At 47.1% G+C, this 23,427-nt stretch overlaps 1 protein-coding gene across 2 annotated transcripts in view; it reads right to left on the bottom strand.

Annotated features, from left to right (window-relative positions):
- LAP3 (leucine aminopeptidase 3) overlaps positions 1-14,369 on the bottom strand; it is a 28,768-nt gene extending 14,399 nt beyond the window's left edge. The window contains exons 1-7 of one of the 2 annotated variants that reach the window (XM_003356870.5): positions 14,099-14,369; positions 10,887-11,002; positions 9,539-9,593; positions 8,751-8,856; positions 7,493-7,652; positions 6,146-6,310; positions 2,154-2,312 (exon numbers count right to left, since the gene is read on the bottom strand). In XM_003356870.5, the coding sequence (XP_003356918.4) occupies positions 2,154-2,312; positions 6,146-6,310; positions 7,493-7,652; positions 8,751-8,856; positions 9,539-9,593; positions 10,887-11,002; positions 14,099-14,200 (863 nt within the window). In that variant the 5' untranslated portion in view covers positions 14,201-14,369. Of the gene's footprint in view, positions 1-2,153; positions 2,313-6,145; positions 6,311-7,492; positions 7,653-8,750; positions 8,857-9,538; positions 9,594-10,886; positions 11,003-13,091; positions 13,369-14,098 lie in introns of those variants that run through there. The other variant, XM_021101057.1, reaches the window with a different exon arrangement.

Here is a 23,427-nt window from a genome sequence, read left to right as displayed (position 1 = left end):
GAAGCCTCCACACCCAAAAGACTAGATCAGGCCTTCTTGCTAAATATCCCCTAGCAACAAATTCGAATATGGCTTTAAGTTAACAGTCAACCTCACCCTGAGCATAAATGGTTTTTTTGCATTAAGATATTAGCCCAGGATAGTATAAAGCCATCATAATTAGCAAGACATTTTAAAAAACCTAATTTTCTTTTTTTTTTTTATTTTTTTTTTGTCTTTTTAGGGCTGCACCTGTGACATGTTGAGGTTCCCAGGCTGGGGGTCGAATTGGAGCTGTAGCCACTGGCCTATGCCACAGCAGCAGCAATGCCAGATCTGAGCCACGTCTGCAACCTACACCACAGCTCATGGTAACGTCAGGTCCTCAAACCCACTGAGCAAAGCCAGGGATCGAACCTGCGTCCTCATGGATGATAGCCAGATTCGTTTCTGCTGAGCCATGATGGGAACTCCTAAAAACAACCTAATTTTCATTCTGTAATTTTTTTTTTTTTTTTTTTTTGCTGTAGTGCTTTACAATACATACTTTAACACAAGAGTATCTGCATGTAACATAAATGAATGTGCCTATTTTGAATGGTATGAGCTCGAATCTTCGACTGATGGGCTCCATAACAAATATCCCTTGGAAACCAATGCTTTAAAGGAGAGAACGTGAACCAGCAGATAGAAAACACGAGGCATTACAACCTGTTAGTACAAGGAGGACCACCCCGGTGGCCAGCTCTGCTCAGAGGCATCACAGTGCCTAGAAGCATCTGTAGGGCACGATTCATTCATATTTCAGGTGGAATTCCTGCATGGGTGCAACAACATACTAGGGGTCATCAAGATCTCATGGGTCTCCAGCAGCATTTTCCAAAGCAGTTTCTATGGACTATGACCTCCTGAGATACAAATGCCCTTCAAAAGGAAATTTATTTCAGTTTTTTAAAAAGGGAAATTTTTTTTTTTTTGGCTGCTCCTGTGGCACATGGAAGGTCTCAGGCCAGGGATCGAATCTGAGCTGCAGCTGCAACCTGAGTCACAGCTGCAGCAACGCTGGATCCTTAATCCACTGCACTGGGCCTGGGATAGAACCCACACCTCTGCAGCGACCCAAGCTGCTGCAGTTGGGTCCTTAACCATTGTGCCACAGCAGGAACTCCAAAAAAGAAGCGGAAAATCTGAAAACATGATATTCTGTACCCCCAAGAAATCCTGTAGTTAAAACAAAACAAAATAAAAAAACTCACTTGTTTTACCTTACCCAGTTTTTTGATTACATAATCCTTTTAAAGTCTCACATTTAATTAGCCTCCCTCAGGAAATACCAACTCTTATCATCTTTTCCAACTCAACTTAACCTTGGCTGGCAGAACCAGAGAGAGTTTACAATCCTAAATGATACGTATGGTTTAAGGAGATTAGTGGAAACTACACCAAGCAGCAAAAAAAATCATCTGGAGTAAGCCAAAGGAAGAGAGCATGAGCCACACAGCTGCCCCACCATGGTCCACATGGAATTCCTTAATATCCACGGATGAGAATCAAAGTGTAGGACGGAAATATTTTAAGATATTTTTAAAGACAGCAGAGTTTAGGAGTTCCCGTTGTGGCTCAGCGGAAACCAATCTGACTAGTATCCAAGAGGATGCAGGTTCGATCCCTGGCCTCACTCAATGGGTTAAGGATCCAGCGTTGCCATGAGCTGTGGTGTAGGTCACAGATGTGGCTCGGATCCCATGTTGCTGTGGCTCTGGTGTAGGCCAGCAGCTACAGCTCCAATTGGACCCCTAGCCTGGGAACTTCCATATGCCGTAGGTGCGGCCCTAAAAAAGACAAAAAAAAAAAAAAAAAAGACAGCAGAGTTTAACTTCTGACTCTTAGTTATGGGGCTTTGAATAAATTAGTCAATCAGAGTCATGGTTTCCTTACCTGCAGAATGTCTGCAACACTCAGCTCCTAGAGATGAGATCAGGGCTAATACATGTAAAATGCCTAACAGCCTCTGACACACAGTAGGCATTTTATAGGTAGCAGCTTAATACATTTAAAGTAACACATCAGATCTGAGCAAACACCTTGCTTTTGAAGCCAGTTACACACTAAATAATACAACCGCATACAAAGCAGTCATCAAAATACAAAGCATGGATACAGTAAAGAAATACCTGTCAAAGGTAATTCCCTTCCCGACAAACACCAGGGGTGGGTCACTTGCGTCTGGGCTGCCTTTGTAGTGAATTTCCAGGAAGACTGGAGGCTCTTCGGACCCTTTGGCCACACTCAGGAATGATCCCATTTCCTGTTCCTCAATCCAAGACTTGGGTCTACAGGGCAGAAAAGGAAAAAAGTACCAGTTGCTACCTTGGTTTCAAAATAACTTAGAATAGGCTCGTCTATGTGTGAAAAAGCATACACATTCCTAAGATATACACACATCAAGGCTTCAGTGATCACCTCCTATCTGCTTTCTGAATATTCATGGGTCGTTCACTTGATTCTGAGTTGGTTTTTTCATCTATAAAATGAGATCAATGACACCTCCATCAAAAAATTAGCTATAGGGAGTTCCCGTCGTGGCGCAGTGGTTAACGAATCCGACTAGGAACCATGAGGTCGCGGGTTCGGTCCCTGCCCTTGCTCAGTGGGTTAACGATCCAGCGTTGCCGTGAGCTGTGGTGTAGGTTGCAGACGCGGCTCGGATCCCGCGTTGCTGTGGCTCTGGCGTAGGCCGGTGGCTACAGCTCCGATTCGACCCCTAGCCTGGGAAACTCCATCTGCCGCGGAAGCGGCCCAAGAGATAGCAACAACAACAACAAAAGACAAAAAAAAAAAAAAAAAAAAAAAAAAATTAGCTATAGAATTACTAAGAGAATTCATGCATGGTACAGAAGGCAATGTCAGAGGGTGCAGAGTCTATTAATAATTATTACTTGATTTCCACCCCCTAAACCTACTCGAATATTTCTAAAGTTTCAATTTAAAGATAAAGTTATTAGAAGGCTCTGAGACCATAAAGGGTGCTTAACGAGAGCTAAGGTGTCTACTGTTTTATGAATGGTATTTCTAAAAAAGACAAAGGCAGCAACCAAACAACTAACAACAAAGAATCAACAAAGCCACACTCCACTGGTTAGATGACACTGTTTCCCTGCCTGTACAGAATTGTTGGAATTCAAACTTTTTAATGCTGTCACCCTAGTTCTCAGTTTGAGATGTCTGATTGAAGTGGGAAAACTCGTTATTACTTAATAAGCTCGGGACCAATGGAGGCAATTTAACAGGAACAGGGCCAACCAGAAAACAGATGCTGTATCACTCTTCCCCCTAGGCCTAGGGGGAACAAAGGGGTTCTGTATTGATTTCTGCCCCAAGTAACGAGGCCAAGGGAGAAATCCTACCCTCCCCAGACAGATCAGGGACAGCCACATCCCAGGAACGCTGCCTCGGTCTAGCCTGTTGCTGCAACTATGAAACTAGGACTCTGTCATAGAGAGATGGCCACCCAACATCAGAGGGAGAGGGAAAAGAACACAAAAACGGAAGGTATGATAATAAAAACACACCGCTTCAAAACAAGCAAGGCTTTGTAAGTGGGCATTTTTAATCACAAACTCAATACTTGTTTTATTAAAGTCCTGCTCTTCTGGGAATTCAGTCTGTATTTCTTTGACTTACATCCACCTACACTAGAGTGTGTTTGATGCAGTTGCCTCTGTTTAATGGGTCACATTCCACCCACCTGACCTGCCTCATCTCTGGCCAATTTCCCTTTGCTCGACCACAAGCCTGGCAGTTTCCCAAGGCCACTGCACACGTGCTCCTGCCTGGAAACGCCCTGCCCACGCTCTCGTCTGTCCACTTGTAAGCAGCCTCCCTGACTCTGCTTAGGCACCGTTTTTGTTGGCACGCCTTTTCAACTCTTCCGAAATCCCCCCCGCCCCTCTGCTCCTGCAGCCCCCTGCACACCTCATTTCCCTGCCTGATCCTTCCTGCAAGGCCCTCAGTTCTCTGAGGACGAGGACACCGCCACTGCCTCGGTAGGCCAAGCTCCTAGGCGCACAGGAGGTCCTCTTACCGATGACGTGTGGCCACACAGCCACCATCTGCTGAGACAAAGTAGCTCTGGTGTCTCCTCAGATAAAACAAGTGACAGTCTTTGCCAAGACACCTTTTTAGAGACTAAACATTGCTACAGAATACATAGCAACCACTCCTGAAGTTTCATCCAGCTCCATCACTGTGGTTTTTTTTTTTTTAATTTTTTTTGTCTTTTTGCCTTTTCTAGGGCCGCTCCCTTGACATATGGAGGTTCCCAGGCTAGGGGTCTAATCAGAGCTGTAGACACCGGCCTACGCCAGAGCCACAGCAACTCGGGATGCGAGCCCTATCTTCGACCTACACCACAGCTCACGGCAAGGCCAGATCCTTAGCCCACTGAGCAAGGCCAGGGATTGAACCCGCAACCTCATGGTTCCTAGTCGAATTCGTTAACCACTGCGCCATGATGGGAACTCCTCCAATACTGTGTCTTCTTCACTCTATCGACCACAGGAGTCTTCCTGGAAAAGGTGACCTCTAATCACAATTAAAGAATAAAGAACTCTTTTAAATGGAACCTCCCTTGAGAAACAACTTCAATAGTAAAGAACTCTTTGGGTAAAGCAAATACGTTGATGTATTTTAATCATAAATCCCCGAATACTCAGACTTGGTTTGCTTAAAGGGCTACGGGGAGCTTCCAGGAGGGCAGTGGAGCCCAGAGTGCAGCCTTTTCCCTCCAATAGCCAGCTGCTGACAAGGAACCTCAGCATGACATGGGCGCAATGGTTCTGGTACCTGATCTAGCTAGGGGAACCCGCCAGGCAGATTCTCACATGCCAAGGAGGGTGTGCTGTGCCCTTCATCTACACCAAAAAGGGAAAAGACAGAATTCACCAAAATGCAATACATAAGTTCTTCAGAAAGTTCAACAGTTACCACTAATTTGACCTCTAGCTAAGTGCCCAAGAGACATGAGAATACATGTCCACAAAAACTCACACAGATGCTCGCAGCGGCATCATTCACAGGATCCAAGAGGTAGAAACAACCCAAACACCTATGAACCGAAGGTGGTAGAGAGAAATGAGGGGCAACTGCTAATGGGTACAAGGCTCCCTTCCCGGGTAATGAAAACATTCTCAAGTTGACTGTGGTAACTGGTACAACCACTATGGAAAACAGTACGGAGGTACCTTAGAAAACTATTTATAGAACTACCATATGACCCAGCAATCCCATAATGTTCACTGCAGCACTATTCACAATAGCCAAGACATGGAAACAACCCAAATGTCCACTGACAGAGGAGTGGATGAAGAAGATGTGATATATGTACACAATGGAATGCTACTCAGCCATAAAAAAGAACAAAACAATGTCATTTGCAGCAACATGGATAGAACTAGAGACCCTCATACTAAGTGAAGTAGGTCAGAAAGAGAAAGACAAACACCATATGATATCACTTATATCTGGAATCTAATATATAGCACAAATGCTCCTGTCCACAGAAAAGAAAATCATGGACTTGGAGAACGGACTTGTGGTTGCCAAGGGGGAGGGGAGGCAGCAGGATGGACGGGGAACTGGGGGTTAATAGATGCAGACGGTGGCCTTTGGAATGGATAAGCAATAATGTGAGAAAAAGGAATGTATATGTGTATGTGTGACTGGGTCACCTTGTTGTATAGTAGAAAATTGACAGAACACTGTAACCTGGCTATAATGGAAAAAAATAAAAATCATTAAAATTAAAAAAAAATAAAGTTGACTGTGGTGACTGCAGCACAGGACCGTGATTATACCAGAGGTCACCGATCTGCACACTTCACATGAGTGAACTGTGTGGTGTACAAATTATATTTCAATAAAACTGCTGCCAAACACGCATACAAAATGCAGTATGAAGTCATGACCCTCTCTCAAAAGTGAGTCGAGACATGACAGAAGGACCCTCAGATGGAGCCCTCATCCCTGGCTGCGTGCGGCCACGGCCACTGATGCGTCATCTGGTCTCAAGTTCATTCTCTGACGGGTGAGGGAGCTGGAGCTTAGGATCCCTGAGGCTCCTTCTGGCTCTCACAACCCATGAGTCTACGATGTCATCCCGAATTACCTGATGTGGACGTCTGTTTTACTGCTGGCACTTTTGAGATTCTTCTCAATAACTTCAGCAAATCTGGTTGGCGTCATCTCATTGGCGGGCGTCTCCATCAGGTGGCGTGCCAGGTTCTGCCCAGAAGCAAAGAGGACACCCCTCTGCCAGGCCTCCTGATCCCCACTGGAAGAAGGAAACACAAGGTCAGGGACAGACAGCCTCTCCTGCACACTGACCAGGGACCAGACAGGAGACGATGACACGGGACAAGTGATGGTTACACGGCACCTGGATTCATTCTTTGTGACCTGACCCAGGGCGGCAGGTGTTATGGTTTATAAGGAGCAAGAAGACACAGCCCCCACTGCACTGGGGATTAGGGGGGACCTAGAACCCTCACCTGTATGGGAAAGGGGCTGGCCTGGTGAGCCTAACTCTACACCCCAATCAGACAGCACAGGATTCCACAGAAAGGCCTGCTTCATCCTCCTTCACCACGTGGAACTGCAGGGCTCAAGGGGGGGCTCTGGACTCGAACCCACTGGAGGGCGGGGTCAGCTTCAGAGACAAAGGATGTGGGCGGGCTTCCCACGACCTGGCTCCTCCTGTGCGCCACAGGAATTAATCCAGGTTCACCTTGAGCCACACATTTGACGGGTTTTGTCATTTGATCACAAAAGCCCCGTGAAACTGGAGTCTCTGCTCAACCAGGGACGGGAATGAAGCACAGAGATTCCAGCCACTTCACGGAGGTCATCCACCAGGAAGTGGGAGCCGGGTTCAAAGCCGGCTGATGGGTCACGGGCCCCTCATTCTTAGCCAGTGTGTCACCGTGGGTGCTGACCACTGGGCTGTGCTGAGACCCCCGCTGTCTCCCCGGCACACCCCCTGCGGGCAACACGCTGCCTGCTCTGACGCAGGGAGCTGGACTCCCAGAGCCCGGAACAGGGCTGGAGCATGGCTGGAGCTCCACAAATCTGCTTGAAAACGAGTCTCCCCACTAGACGGGGAGGGCAAGGCCGTATCGCTGGTGCTTAGCACAGAAATGACCTGCTGTGACCTGTCTGTCATCTTGTTCCCTCCCTCCTCGGGGGTCCAACCAAGTGTGGCTTCCTTGGAGCCAGCAGGCATGGGGGCTCTGGAGAGTCAGGAGGGGGCGGGCGTGTGTGTGTGTGAGGGGACGGATGCAGGGGACAAACGCCGGGAGCAGAACGTGGGGACAGTTATCAGACTCCTAAGCTGGCTAAGGCAGTGGGGGAGCCGCAGACAAGCCGCGTGGCAGAGCCAGGCAGCAAAGAGGCAGCTCGTGTCCAAACGGCCTCGCTGGCAGAGCGCAGGGCCCTGGTCCTGCTTTCGTCCCATCACCTTCCGTGGAGCTTGGCCGACACGACCACCTTCTTTTTCTGCTTCAGCTCGTCGTACTCGTAGAGCCCGAGCACCGCTCCTTCCGCGGCCGCCTGGGCGTCTCCGCAGGGGTCCACCTCCACCGACGGGATCTCCAGGTCCTGAATCTGTCTGCACCCGGCTGCAGGGGGACAGAGGAACCAGAAAGCCGGAGTCAGGCAGAGACACCTCGGAGGGCAGAACAGAGGCCTGCTGTGGGGTCCTGGGAAAAATCAGGACTGGGGTTCCAGTCCCAGCTCTGACAGGTGACCTCTCTGAGCCTCCGCTTCCTTCTGTACCTGAGGACATGCACACACCTCACAGGTAGCGGGAGGACAGACTGACGGACAAGAGGAGTGGCCCAGCTCCTCGGAGGGGCCGCTACGACCAGGATCCCATCGGAACCACTAGGGCTTCCTGATGAAGCGTCCCAATGCCGGGAGCGTGCAGATTAAAAAGGACAGAGGAGTGATAACACAAATTACATCCAAGGCACGGAGCAAAGTCCGTTACTTACACAGCATTTTACTACGTCTGGGTCAGCAACATCTCCCAAATAAAATTATGGAATCATCACCCAACATGAACTTTGAAAGTAAATTTAACAAGGACCAATGACATACATGAGGCCAAAGATCCAGTAAGCCAATGACCACTGCCTCAGCAAGGTTCCCAAAGCATCTTTACCCAGTCTCTGCGGTGAAAGCCTCATCCTGGCACTCAGCTCTGAAGGGACCCAGTGGCACTGACCTCAACTTCCCAACCATCCACGTAACAAACTGGGACAGGCACATGCCTTCGGTAACCAGTGATAAACAGGCACCCTGCACTTTGCATCCATTTTCTCTGATTTGCAAATATGCTGACTCCGCGCGAGTTAAAAGTTGAGCAATCCCGGGGCTCCATTAGAAAAATGAAGAGATCTGCCTGCCAGGCCTTTCTGGCAAAACAGAGCCCTCAGGTCAATACTGGCAGCGAGAACAAATGGTCACAAAAGCCCCAGACACAAACAAGCTGAAGAAATATAAAAATACAATTCCATAAGCTCACCTTCTGTATCTGAAATGAGGCCAAGCAGGGAGGGTAAGGGAAGTGGAGTAGCCCTCTGCTAAGAGAGAGAGCTACGGTGTGACCGTGGGAGGGACAGTCCTTCGTAAGGGGACACAAGAGGGGGAGACACACAATCTACCAAGGGATCCTCGGGGATCTTTATCAATGTTAAATGTCCAAGTTAAGGGACCTGCGACAGCGGCTCTGATGTTTTCTTTGCCTTCGTGCCAGTTCTCCTGGTCATCAACTCCGGCTCCCTTTTTGCCGAGGCCAACCACCACCACGCTGGAGAAGTCCTGTTCCCAAAAACACACAACATCAGCTGCTTCTTTAAAGCATCTACTTCTGGCTGGAAATGGTACTTGAGCTCACACGCAACCACCTTAACCTCCACACAGAGCAAAACTCACTGCGAAACTTGGTTGTTTGGGGTCTTTTTTTAATTGCAATGTAAGGGTCACACTCATGGCATATGGAAGCTTCCCGGCCAGGAATTGAATCGAAGCCACCCCTGTGACCTACGCCACAGCAGCAGCAAGGCCGGATCCTTTGACCTACAGTACAAAGCCAGGGATTGAACTTCCTGTACAAAACCAGCAACCTGAGCCACTGCAGTCTGATTCTTAACCCACTGCATGAGGCAGAAACTCCTGTTTTGCTTTTTTAAGCCCTGTTACCTTGGTAAAATTTTATAACAGTGTGTTGGAAAGGTACAACAAGGATAATCTGACATACATAACTCCACGATGTAAAGACGGTGCCGCTGAGCCAAGAAATGCTGCAGACTGAGGAGTATAAGAGATACAGTACTTTTTGACACCAATTTGCTTCTTTCCAATCTTAATTACTATGTATGGCTTAATACCAGGATAAAGCAATACACAATCGCCTGCAGGACTACGCGGCCGCAGCACCTGGCACATATTAGGTGCTCACTAAAGGTTTGCCAAATAGACCGTATCTTCACCTCCTACCTACCTCATGCAGACCGTAAAAGGTTCGGGTTTTGCCTGCCTTCAGGGGTGGTCCGGATCTGAAACATGCAGAAATAGTTGCATTAAAAACTATCATTTGCTCTGCTTCTTGGAGAAGTGACGCAAGCGACACAAACCAACCCTGAGCATTATTACAGTACGTGGCTGCTTCTGCGACTCTGTTGCACTTAGGTTTTTATCGAATACAGACTTCGCTCAGGCCAGCCTTCTCAGATGCAGCACTTCTAATTCTAGCTCAAAAACTTTCAGATCAAATTTAACACACCCACCTATTTCAAAACAAGCACAGAAAGCGGTGCCACTGATGTATACATGCAGGGGAGAGCTGAGCAATGGATGGAGGGGGAACCTCCATCGTAAACCTCATAAAAGATACACGACACCGACCTGAGTGGCTGGCTTAACTGCGGTATATTTGGCTTGGAGATTTTTTGGGGGGCTTATCTACAGATGGGATACCAGACAATCACTGAACAAACCACGTGGCAACACAGAATGACAGCCTGAAGACTGTCTGTCCTGGTACCACAGCTGATCGTTACCAGTCAGGAGGGCCAGGCTGTTCTGTACCGCGCACGTTAGCCTGTGGATTGACAAATTAATCAAAGCCCTTGAGAGAGCTGTTCCTGGCGAAGGACTGGTAACTGCCAGGGAATACAAATTCTCTTATCCAGCGATTAGGCAATCGCTCCCATCAGATGCTAACAGGCTAAATGTAATCCAAATAATACGCAGTGGCAGAGGCCTGTGTGGATAGCTCATTCCTGTTAAACGCGGCTGGCAGCTCAGGACTTAGAAACGCCAAGCCAGTGCTTCCTGACCTTCCCCAGACCCTGGCTGACCCAAGAGGGGTCAGCCTCTCAGGCCCCACCCACACTTACTGGGCTGGGATACGTGCTGCACATGGCCTTTACGACTTGAGAAGCCCCCTGAAACTCCAGGCCTGCAGACGCAGCCTCTTCAGGCTGCTGAACTAGCCCAGGACAGGCTGGCTATTCCCCACAGGGAGGGCACGTTAAAAGGCCGAGGGAGTGGTGGGAAGTGGGCGGGGAGAAAGGAACCGGAGCCAGGAGGGCAGGCTTCGGACATCTGGTATGTTCCAGATCCTTCGGGCCAGTCTCTTACAGTAAGTTTCTGATTTGGGTGAAAAGCCTGACTTCCCAGAAAGGCAGACCTACCCTCAGAGAACCAACGTACATGCTTTCACTTCCACGGAGAAGACACGGGCCAGTAGGCTTCCTGTAATGTCACCCACTAACAATAAAGCAGGGCAAAGATCCTTTCACTTTCAGGGTCTTTTTAAGAACTGGAGCCCACAGTTGAATACTTACATGTTCAAGATTTCTCTCAGCTTTCCAGACACCAATTTATCAAAATTCTCTCCCGCACTTGTAAACTGGGGTGCATCATCTTCTTTTTCTTTGCTGTAGATTCCTAAAACAAGGCCCTGAGAATAAGAGAAAAGGTGAATATAATTCGAGTAGAGCCCTTACAAGGACTCAAGGGTTCTCAAATTCCAGAAGGAATTAGTTAATTTCAACCCAAACCACACCCTCCTCAAGGACAGAAGAGTAAAGCCACAAAAGCAGCAGGAGCGGGGCAGTCAGCTTGCAAATGCAAGACCATGCTGAACAGCACAGCAGGCTTTCCTCACTTTCAAATAAAGAAGAGCAGAAAGGTACTTTAAGAAAAACAATTCCATGGGTAACCAAGCCAGATCTGGAAGGGGTTCAGAACCTGCCACCCCAAAATATACCACTCCGGCACACTGATAACGACGAGGTGCAGGCAGCGGAGAGACAGCAGGTGCAGGAAGGGCTCTCTGACCTCCCCTTTTGTACCAAAAGCTGCTTATAAGATTTCCCATGAGAAAGGCTCTCTCCCCGCTCCAGGCAGAGGATGCTCTCATCACTAAACTGGGAGTCCACACCAAAATGGACCTGTACAAACAAACCTACCACAATAACCTTTACTATCCTGATGTCTCCCCCTCATAGTTCTTAGGCCCCGTCTCGCAACTTTACCACCCAGAGCCCAGGCTCTTTTGTCTTATCCCTTATTTGCCCAGGGTTTCTTATTCTCTGTTTAAATGGGTATATAAGCTTTGGGGGAGTTCCCATCATGGCTCAGCAGTAATGAACCCGACTAGTATCCATGAGGGTGTGGGTATGATCCCCAGCTCTTCTCAGTGGGTTAAGGATCCGATGTTGCCATGAGCTGTGGTACAGGTCACAGACAAGGCTCGGATCTGGCATTGCTGTGGCTGTGGCTGTGGTGTAGGCCGGCAGCTACAGCTCCGATTGGACCCCTAGCCTGGGAACTTCCATATGCTACACGTGTGGCCCTAAAACATAACAAACAAACAGGTATATAAGCTTCAGGGCTGAAAGACTTTTCTGCGTCTCTGTTTTCTTTTTGAAGATTCCCATGTACACATAAAAATATGAAATGAAACTTGAACGACTTTTTCTTGTTAATTTGCTTTATGTCCATTTCATTCGTAGGCGCAGCCATAGAACTTAGGGGAGTGGAAGTTTCCCCTCCCCACAACCTTCGAATGCAAATCTGTGATACTCTGGGGTGCCGTTCCAACAAAGCTGACGGCTGCACTTGCCAAGACTAAGACATAATCTGGCCAACTCACAGGCTGGAGGAAAGAAAGAGGATGCTCCTTCACCACTGAGGGGGCAGGGGCACAGCATCCTCTCAGCACGCAGTGCCTTAGTGGCTTTCGTGTCCCTAACACAAATAAGGAGGTAAATCTAGGAATCATTACTTGTCTTTGCATAGCAACATGTGACTTTAAAAATGTTTTCTGGGAGTTCTCTGGTGGTTCAGCAGGTTGAAGATATGGCCTTTTCATTGCTGTGACTCCAGTCGCTGCTGTGGCAGGGGTTCGACTGTAGCCCAGTAATTTCCACATGCTGTCGGCATTTCCCCCCACCCCCAAAAAAGTTTTCTGGAATTCCTGTTGTGGCTGAGCAGTTAATGAACCCGACTGGTATCCACGAAGACATGGGTTCAATCCCTGGCCTTGCTCGGTGGGTTAGGATCCAGTGTTTCCGTGAGCTATGATGTAGGTTGCAGACACGGTTCAGATCTGGCATTGCTGTGGCTGCAGTGTAGGCCAGCAGGTACAGCGCCAAGTGGACCCACAGCCTGGGAACCTCCATAGGCCGAAAGTGTGGCCCTAAAAAAAAGACAAAAATGTTTTCTGACTTATGGCAACTCTGTGAGGTGGAAAGAACATGCAGTCTTTTTCCCACCTGACAGATAAGAAAACCAAAAACCTAGTCTGACCAAGCAGCCGAAGTACAACAGAACTGGGCAAGAATTTGAATGCCTTCCCCAACGGTCCCCCAGTGCTTTCTATAAAAACCCCATGGGCACTTAGACCAAATTGTGTCCTGTCTTTCCCATCAAAGAAAATAGGCTTCCTTGGCATTGGTAACCCTTTCAGGTTCTAACTTTCCTAAGCATGCCCACTGCCTGGGATTCCACTGCTGGGAACTAAGCAGATAGGAAACAGATGTTACCTGAGTAGGATGGAGTCCCACCGTTTCAGAAAGAGCAGGGGACAGGCATCTGGTCCCGACACCATCTGTGATTCCAGGGAGGCTGAACTCAAGTCCCACCCAGAACATTCCTTGCCAGGGACAGCCCTTCTGGTCCTCAAGCCTAACTCCCACGCCTGTGCTCCCCATGCCCCCAGCCATTCCTATTTTTCAGCTCCCCCAAGGCCAGGGAGTAACCTTCTTCACAGTGCTCTGGAGCTCAATTTCAGGTGGAGAAGGCAATCTGCAGGACACTCTATCTCTCCTTTTTTTTTTTTTTTTTTTTTTGGCGCGCCCGGGGTATGCGGAAGTTCCTTAGCCAAGAACTGACCCTCACGGACTGGAGCCTCCGCAGCAGCAGTGACAAAGCAGGGTCCTTAACCCATTAAGTCACCGGGTAGCTCCTAGGGCACTCTCCTTTTAATTTTAGCAAGATAAAGGGTCTCTCCTTTTTTCTAAAGAGACGTTGTTTTTCTCTAGAAACCTTCCAGGCAGTTTACTCCCGAAGGACCTGTGTTTTCCTAGCCTTCAACTGCAGCGAGGGAGGGAGGTCTTGGTGTGGAGCCCGGGGACTCTGAAACCCCAGAGAACATTTCACCTCACCAAACCTGAGCATCCTCCTAGCTAAGGTGGGAACGATCCTGGCAACATCCTTCTCTGGGTTACTGAGACTAAACGAAATAATGAAATAAGGGGAAACGGTAGCTACGGCTAAAATTTTCCTCCCGCGCAGAGTTCTGGTCCTAGCACTTCCAAGCCCATCCTCGCTACAAAGCCGACTGGCGAATGCTGGAGGGATCGGCAGCCCTCCGCAGCCTGCTGCCAAAGCCGAGATTGGAAACTGGAAACGGCAGGGAACTTTTCTTTTTAGCCAATGTTTGCAACTTGGCTCAGAAGACCGGACACCGCGGCCTTGACCCGCCCCGGAGTCCCGGTCGCCCGCCGGCAGGGCTCTCGCCGCGTCCCGAGGGAGAACCGCGGCCTCTCACCTTCGTCATGTTTGCAGCGTCTGGACCGGGTCCCCAGAAACGCCTCACGCTCAGCTGTCGGACGGCGACTCGCGCAGCAGCCGGAAGAGGCAGCAAGAACATCTTTTCGGCTCGGCCCCCCGCACCGCCCTCCAACGAGCACGTGGCGCATGGAGAGCGGGCGCGCTCCTAGGAGCCCCGCTTTCGGGGGCCGCGGGCGCGCGCCTCGGGGGCGGGGCAGGTGCCGGGGGCGTGCCAGGCTTGAGCCAGGGGCGGGGCGATTGGCTCTCCGTCGGTGAGGGGGAGGGCGGGCTCCAGCACAGCGGAGCGTTCTTGCGCTTGGGAGGCGGGGCGGGTGCCCAGGGGGCGGGGCGGGCGGCGGCGCTGAACAGGGCGGTTCTGGGAAAGCTGTGAAACTTCGGCGGCCGCCGCCGCTTGCACTTGCGGACGGAGGCGAAGGGGCGGGGCTCTCGGAGGAGCGCACTAGAGAGGGGCGGAGTCGCGGTTGTGCGGCACCTGGAGGGGTGGGGGTGGAGGCGCTGCTGCCGGGAGGTGGAGGTCGCAAGCAGACTTATTGCAGAGGTTTGAGTAAGGAAGACCCTCTCGCTGAGTTATTTTTGTTACTGTCTCTTTTTGTTTGTTGGTTTTTTGGTTTTTGCCATTTCTTGGGCCGCTCTCGCGGCATGTGGAGGTTCCCAGGCTAGGGTCCAATCGGAGCTGTACCCACCGGCCTACGCCAGAGCCACAGCAACTCGGGATCCGAGCCGCGTCTACAACCTACACCACAGCTCACGGCAACGCCGGATCCTTAACCCACTGAGCAAGGCCAGGGATCGAACCTGCAACCTCATGGTTCCTAGTCAGATTCCTTAACCACTGTGCCACCACGGGAACTCCTACTGTCTCTTTTTTTGAACTTCCATTTGGTGCAGGGGTTCAACATTGTAAGACAGTTAACCCAAATACTGTTTTTGAATTGAGAAGCTTTGCCGGTAGAGCTGAATGTTTAAAAATGTATTTGTAAAAGGAGTTTTACATTTTTTATTGTAAAAACAACAACACGGTTGAATGGAACTCCTAGAACATAATGAAGCACAAAGAAGGATATGAAATGTTACACCAGTGTCTGATCCCGGTTTTAGCTGGGTCTTTGCTTTTAGCTCGGGGCGCGGGGTGGACGAGGTCCACCAACTGAAGTGTGTACCTTCCTGGTCTGGGGAGGGAGGTTGGAGAGAATGTCTATTTCACTGTCTAAGGGCTAGACACAACAGAGATATGACTGTCCATTCTTTTTTTAAAAATTCATGCAAAGTTGATTAACAATGTTGTGTTTCAGGTGTACCGCAAAGTAATCCAGTCACACACACACAAACACACACACACACGTAAAATTTTGAATACAGTTCCTTGTGCTATACAGCAAATCTTTGTTGGTTATGATTGACTGCTTTGGAATGCAAGATTTTGTCATCCACAACCCCTAAGTTTATATAAAGTGTTTACTATGTTTTCTGTTCGAAAGTATGGGGTACAACAGAATTTAAAGTATCCCTGGCCTCAGAATTCCCATCGTGGCACAGCAGAAACTAATCCAACAAGGAACCATGAGGTTGTGGGTTCAATCCCTGGCCTTGTTCAGTGGGTTAAGGATCCAGCATTGCCATGAGCTGTGCTGTAGGTCGCAGGTGCAGCTCGGATCCTGCGTTGCTGTGACCGTGGTGTAGGCTGGCAGCTGCATCTCTGATTCGATCCCCAGCCTGGGAACTTCCATGTGCTATGGGTGCAGCCCTAAAAAGCAAAAAATAAATAAATAAATAAATAATAAAAGTGTCTCTGGCCTCAAGGCATTTTTTAGTAGAGACAAGGTATATCATGACTGTAAAGAGATAAAAATGGACACTGTTTCACACAGTTATAAGTGAATAGGCTTCAGTTCCTTCTGTCCCCTTCTTTCCTTGACCAAGACTTTGGTTTGGCGCCATGTCCACCAGGGAACCTTCACTGGCAATCCACATTTGGGTCCTGTGCCCTCCCTTTGCTCCCAAAGCAGCCTGTCTCATGGTGCTGTTCACCTATATTCTCCTTGTCTGTCTCCCCCAGGCATCTTGGAAGCCACAGCTTTCACCTCTGAACTTCCGGTGCCCAGATCTAGAGTTTAGACTGTGCCTGCCACACAGACAAGGGGTTCGTAATGTGTGTGAATGAAGGCATGGTACGGCGTTGTTCGTTGGAGCTCAGGATAGGTCCCCTTCGTGGGCTTCAAATATTGAATGCAAAAACAGAAAAAGCTTGAAAGGAGCCAGTAGAATGAGAAGGAGGTAGATGATTGAGGAGGTCATCAGGATATGGAGGAGTGTATGGGAGAGGGTTGGCTTGGCTTTGGGTGTAGGGATCAGGCTTGCCTGGAATAAAAGCTTATAAAAGAGAGTGATGCTGCATTAATGAGCATCTTGAAAGGTTCAAGAGTTTATTATTAATGTGGGAGTCAACATGGACTCAATAATGCTCTTTGTAGAAGCTGGGGGAGGTAAAGGCTATGTTTTAGTCCTGTTGATGGGAGTTGGAGCCAAGGATGGAGAAAGACCAAGCAGCACAGGTGAACTTGTGCTTTGGTGGAAAATGGGGCACTGTCCTGGGAGATTTGAGAAGACATCTATGGGTTACGTGATTCAGATTTTATGACATTCTTTCACAGCTCTGTGAATTGTTACGTATTGCAATGCAGATCTTGTCCGTAGATCCTATCCTGTCTAGCTGGTATAAGTTCAACTGACAGCCTTCCTTCTCCCGGGGAAAAACAAGTCTTGTCCCATTCGCACATTCATTTCAATATTCCTAATCTATAAATATATCAATGCTCAGAATTCCCCTTTGAATCAACAGTTATAACAACTGTTTCCTACATGAGGCGAAGAAAATCTTTAACACGTATTCATTTTTATATCTGTATGAGTCATAATTTTCACTTTTTTTGGAAAATTATGTTTTAACAGCAGGCAAGCAGGCCGCAAGGCAAAAGTTTTGGCTTTTGTTGTTGTTGATGTTGTTTTAGGCTGAGGCCCCAAAACAGAAGTGCCTGGGTGATTTATCTTTATTTTATTTTTTTATATAGAGCATTTTTTTATTACTCACTTACATTTATAGTTGTACAATGATCATCACAACCCAATTTTATAGCATTTCCATCCCAAACCCCCAGTGCATCCCCCAAACCTGTCTCATTTGGAAACCATATTTTTCAAAGTCTGCGAGTCAATATTTGTTCTGCAAAGAAGTTCATTGTGTCCTTTTTTAAAATTCCACATGTAAGGGACAGCATTTGATGTTGGTGTCTCACTGTCTGACTGACTGATTTTTTTAAAAAATGAGGTAAAAGTTTTTGATGGAACTTGCCAGATGGCTCCATTTGGGAAATGAACCCCAGAATCAGTTAGATAGTCTCCTGCTATGTTCAGATTAAAGAAGTAGCCATATGTATTAACATAAAATAGCACTTTAACATGCTTGGAGTCTTCTTTCATTCTCTGATTTTCTCCCCCAAATCATAACTGGATAATATTCATCATGCACAGTCACTGAGACCTGAGCTAGCTTCTACCTGGTGGTAGGTTCTGTGAGTTGTCCTCAATATAGGTCCCTCCTTTTGCTTCAATATTGACAACTTTTGCCAGGCACATCGCCATCGAAATAAAACTCTATTTTCCAGTCTCTTTTGCTGGAAGCGTGGTGGTGTGTCTAGGTTCCAGCTAATGGGAGGGAGTGGAAATAAAGTGTGAAGGTGAAACTTCCAAAGCATGGCCTGTCTTCATCCCCTTCAAGGAGACTGAGTTTAAAGCCTCTGGCCAAGACAAGAATCACCAGACCCTTATCATCACCCCACCCGCCTCACTGGAATGCCTCCTCCCCCGCTTGAGCAACCTGGCCTACTCCTTCCTACCCCTGCTAGGAAAGGTGTGTGGCCCACTCCTCACCCTGCCTCCTTAGGGACAGTGTACACCCCCAACCAACCAGCAAGTGTATTGAAGACCCCCTCTTTCCCCAACCAATCAGCAGGTCAGCAGGTGTATCATGAGACCTCTCATCTCCCTGGGTTATAAAAACAGACCATGAACTCTCTCTGATCATTAGGAAGTCATCCCTCTACACTTGCAGCATCTTTTATCTCAGTAAACTTCACTTCCTCTTCACCTTGCCATGCGGGAAATTATTCTTCTAATCCACATGCACTGACCATGGCAATCCCTACATTCATTTAAAAATGTTTGTGTAGCATCTACTAAATGCAGAGCAAGGTTCTAGGCGCTTGGGGTTCATCAGTGAGTAAAAGATATCCTTGGCTTATGCTCATGGTTGCATGTGAATTCAGGCATCATATCCACACTCAGGGCAGCAGGAAACAGGAAGAGCGGCACCAGCCACACTGGTCTTTTGTCTGAAGAGCAAAAACTTTCCCAGAAGCCCCCTAGGTCCACTTCCACTTACTTCCCATTGGCCAGAACTATGTCACATGGCTAATTCTAGCTGTGAGACATGGAAGTATTTCTTTTCCCCAGCTTATTTATTTATTTATTTATTTATTTATTTATTTTTAAAGTATTATGCTGGAGGCCAGCTCCGGTGGCCAGGGAGTGCGTGTCCTGAAAGGAGATGGACAGCATTGGCGAATGCACATGGAGACAGCCTCTTTGTCCCTTCTTTCAGGGCTCTGGATGGCTCAAATTTTATTGGCATAAGTGCTTGTTATATAGAGAGTTTCTAACTGCAGATTACATGACAGTGTTAAAAGTACATTGGTTAATTTTTACATTTTGTTTTTTAGTCACATGGTACAGCAGCAATACATCATGTTCTAAAATCTTCAACATAACTAAATGTAGTGAGTGCAATTCAAGGACAAACAGGCACAACATATCATGTGGGAAAGAGGAGACCCAGCACAAACCATCCCATGGCCAGCCAATTCTGACAAACTGAAGAGGCCACATAACGATTCTTTCCTTCAGACTAGTGTCTATCTTCAGAGTGTCCTTGACAGAGAGACAGCGTGAGAAAATACAAATTAACTTAGCCAGCTATCCCTAAAAGCTTCTAAAATCAAGGACAAAACTCACAGCTAGGTTTCTTTTGATCATGTCTAACTTCTATAAACTTCATTAAAATCCTAACTCTAAAGTTTACTGTTTAACTAGTTAGTAGATAAACACTATGTTTTAATTAAGTTGGATTTAAATAGGGGAAGTCCTTTAGAATGAAATTCTTATTATATTATTATTGTAATTTTGTTAAATCACAAATCACTACAGGAAAATAAAAATGGGAAATAAGAATAATAAGCAAATAATCAGGAAAGACTGAAGAAAACTGAATAACAAATAAAACAACAGGAAAGACTAAGTCACCCGAGAAACAATCCATGTTCTCCGGCGCAAACATGGAAATTGTTTTCCCAGGAAAGCCCCAATTCTTCCTCATCAATGTCAACAGGAGAGCCATGTAACCTGAGGCCTGCCCTCGGATTGCACCCTACAGGCAGGCCTCAGCCTGTCCTCGGTTTTTCACCATAGAGGCAGGCCTAAACCTGCCTTCGGTTTTTTACCATGCAGACAGGTTTCTATCCTGACCAGAAGCCCACCTTCGGCTTGCACCGTTCAGGTGAGCTCCCTTCCTTGGTTAGGAAGCTGCCTTTGGATTTTTCTGCCATCAGGCAAGGTCCCTTCCTCGAGTCCCTGCATCTCCTCGGCTCCCCGCAGTATTATTGTGATATAATGACATATAGCATTCTGTAAGTTTAAGGTATACCAAATAATGACTGAACTCACATGTATTATGAAATAATTACCACATAAGTTTTGTTACCATTCATCATCTCATGTAGATACAAAAAAAAAAAAAAAAAGAAGGAAAAAGAAAAGTGTTCCTTCTAATGAGAACTTTTGGGATTTATTCTCTTGGCCACTTTGAAATAGACCATAAGCAATGTTAATTCTAGCCACATTGTACACGATGCCCCCAATTCTTATTTATCTTATAGCTGGAAATTTGTACCTTTGCTCATCTTCATTCAGTTCTGCCCCCCTTCATCCTCCTCCTCTAATAACCACAAATCTGATCTCTTTTCCTGTGAGTTCAGGGTTTTTTTTGAGGTTCTGCATATGAGATCATACACTATGTGTTCTCTGATTTAGTTCACTTAGCATATTGTCCTCATTCACAATGACTTCGTTATAAGTTTCTCTGTGTCATTGCACATGGCAGAATTTCCTTCTTTTTTATGGTTGACTAGTATTCCATTACATATGTATGTACGTATATATAACATTATATTTATATATAATTATATATATGTATATATTTCACATCTTTATCCATTTATCTGCCAATGGCTACTTAGGTTGTTTCCATTGACATTGGCCATTGCAAATAGTGCTCCAGTGACTATGGAGGTGCACGTATCTCTTCAACACAATGATTTCATTCCCTTCTGATATATCCCAGAAGTGGAATTGCTGGATCTTTGCCAGGTTCTCTAGCAGAAGCAGGCAAGAGGGGGAGGGGATTGGGATGGATGTTGTGATAACCAACCATTGGTGTTTAAGGCTGCCTTATATCTGTCTATCTAATTTTATTTTTTGTGTTCCTAGTTTCAAGAACATGTTGGTTTATGGAATGTAAAATACTGGGAGTGAGATCTATTAAAAAGGAGTTACAGGAGAAAATAGCGCTGACAGTGGCTCCATACAGGCAGCAGAAGCCAACCCTGGCTGATTCAGCAGAAGAGTTTATTGGAAGGGAGGTTTGAGGGCTGGAGAAAAGACCTGAGGGGCAGAGCTTCCTGAAACAGTGCCCTAGACCTGCCACAGGACTGATCTGATGAGACAACTCCCCATTGTCCCCACTCAAGCTCCCACGCCAAGGTGATATTGCCCACATGGCACCAAAAACTCCACCTCCCAGCCGCAGCTACCTTGGAGCATCGTGTGTCTCCTCTTCCAAACTGCCGGTAGCTCTGATGCCACAGGAGCCTCTCTCCTCTGGTTCCTCTCTGAATTGGAATCTGTGAGGGTGCTGCTGGCTGACTGGCAGGACTGGGCACGTGCCTGCCTGGACACTGGGAGAGGGAGGCATCTGGCTGCTCCCAGGCAGGGGACCTTCCCTAAACAGCAGAGGGGTGGGTAAGAGGTGCTGGGAAACCAGCAAACCCGAGAGATGTCCACGGCAGTCCTGTACTTCTGGATAAGGAATTGGACAGCCACGTAGAGGAAACAAACAGGAAGGTAGCTGAAAGAGGCAAGAGGCATACATCGTTCTTTTTTATGATTAGAAATTATTTTAAATGCATTATTTTGTACACCAGAAGAGTAAGTGTAATGTATAGGCTACTTATAAAGCATAGCCATAAATCAGACACGTGTGCACCCAATACTTAACCTCAGACTAGAAATTTCCAACGCCGTTGCAGTTACTGATGTGCCTCTCCCTCATCCTGTCCCCGAGCTTTATTAAAAGGTGTTTATACTAGATAGAGCTTTCTGTGATGTTTTTCCCTTAGCATTATATTTCTAAGCGTCAGTCATGCCACTTTGTGTATGTGCAGTTGGATCAATTTCCTTGACGTACAATATCCCATTTTATTTTATTTATGTATTATCTTTTTAGGGCCGCACCTGTGGCATATGGAGGTTCCCAGGCTAGGGGTCCAATTGGAGCTATAGCTGCCAGCCCATGCCACGGCCATTACAACACTGGATCCGAGCCACATCTGTGACCTATACCACAGCTTGCAGCAACGCTGGATCCTTAATCAGCTGAGCCAGGCCAAGGATCGTACCTGCATCCTAAGAGAGACAACATCGGGTTTTTTTGTTTGTTTGTTCTTTTTTAGGGCCACAAAAAATAAAGGAGCATATACCAACCCTGAAATGGAAAAATATTTCCACATAAGGTGACAAGTCCAGCACAGGCCATGTGGATTCTTTCTCTCTGGGTGAGAAACTATTCCAAGCCCAAGGCTCACTCTATGTGCTCATAAAACACTGCGTGCATGAGGCCGCCTTTCCCAATGTTTAGTGCAGAGTTTCCAGCTTTGAGGTCATCAGGCTGCTGAAACATCAGCCACCACCTCTACCTTCCAGATAAGAAGCAGGGTAAAACAAAGAGCAAACCACCCTTCCTTTCAGGGGAGTGTTCCCTTTAAGGAATGCTTTGGAAGCTCCGTTCAACAAATGTTGCTTTAATTCCCTTAGCCATCCCTATCTGTAATGAGGGCTGCTCCCCAGGGCTAAGATCAGAGTTCTAGGAGTGCCCGTCATTGCTCAGCAGTTAATGAATCTGATGGGCATCCATGAGGACGAAGGTTCGATCCCTGGCCTCTCTCATCGGGTTAAGCATCCGGCATTGCCATGAGCTGTGGTGTAGGTCGAAGACATGGCTTGGATCCTGCATTGCTGTGGCTGTGGTGTAGGTTAGCAGGTGGTGCAACTCCGATTTGACCCCTAGCCTGGGAACCTCCATATGCTGTAAGTGTGGCCCTTAAAAGCAAACAAACAAACAAACAAACAAACAAAACAGAAAAGAAAAAAGAAAAAACAAAGGTCAGAGTTCTAAAACTAACAAAGAAAGGGAGTCTGGATGTTGTTTAGGCAACAAGCAATGTCTGCCTTCATAGTAATTGCTACTCATCCCTTAGGTCCCAGCTCAAAGTTCAAACAAAGTTTGAAAAAAAATCAAAATTTTGGCTGCCCTCATATCCAAGCCACAACAGTGACAACGCTGAATCCTTACCCACTGGGCCATCAGGGAAGTCCAAGCAATTCTTTCTCGATGCCCCTACCTATATCAGGTTTCCTTTGTCTATGTAGGGGAGATAAAAATTTCTCCTCTACCCTTTCAGGGTCTCCTGCTGGACATAAAAATTAGGCCAACACGACAGACTGATAGAAGGAAAGCCTATAAATTTTATTTAGTCATTTTTACATGTTCAGGGGAAACTTCACAAGAAAAATGAAGGCCTAGAGAAGCAGTTAGAGCTGAGAGCTGATATACTAGGTGGTTGATGTTGTCTAAATCAATGCAATTCCACTGTGTATTTTCAGTGTTAAGTTCATGGTCATGTACAAATCTAAGTTCAGTGTCTAAAATGAAACATAATGAAATTTATGTTTGAATGAAATAGTCCTACAAGACACATTCCAGTTGGAAGGAATCTCATGTCCTTTTTGCCCTTTTTTTTTTTTTGTCTTTTTAGGGCCTCACCCGAGGCATATGGAATCTCCCAGGCTAGGAGTCGAATTGGAGGTGTAGCTACTTGCCTACACGACAGCCACAGCAACACGAGAGTCAAGCTGTGACTG

This window comes from Sus scrofa, chromosome 8, assembly GCF_000003025.6.
Source record: "Sus scrofa isolate TJ Tabasco breed Duroc chromosome 8, Sscrofa11.1, whole genome shotgun sequence".
In the NCBI taxonomy this organism is placed as follows: Eukaryota; Metazoa; Chordata; class Mammalia; order Artiodactyla; family Suidae; genus Sus; species Sus scrofa.
Note: the sequence above shows the minus strand (reverse complement) of the source record. Positions and strands in the feature narration are given on the sequence as shown.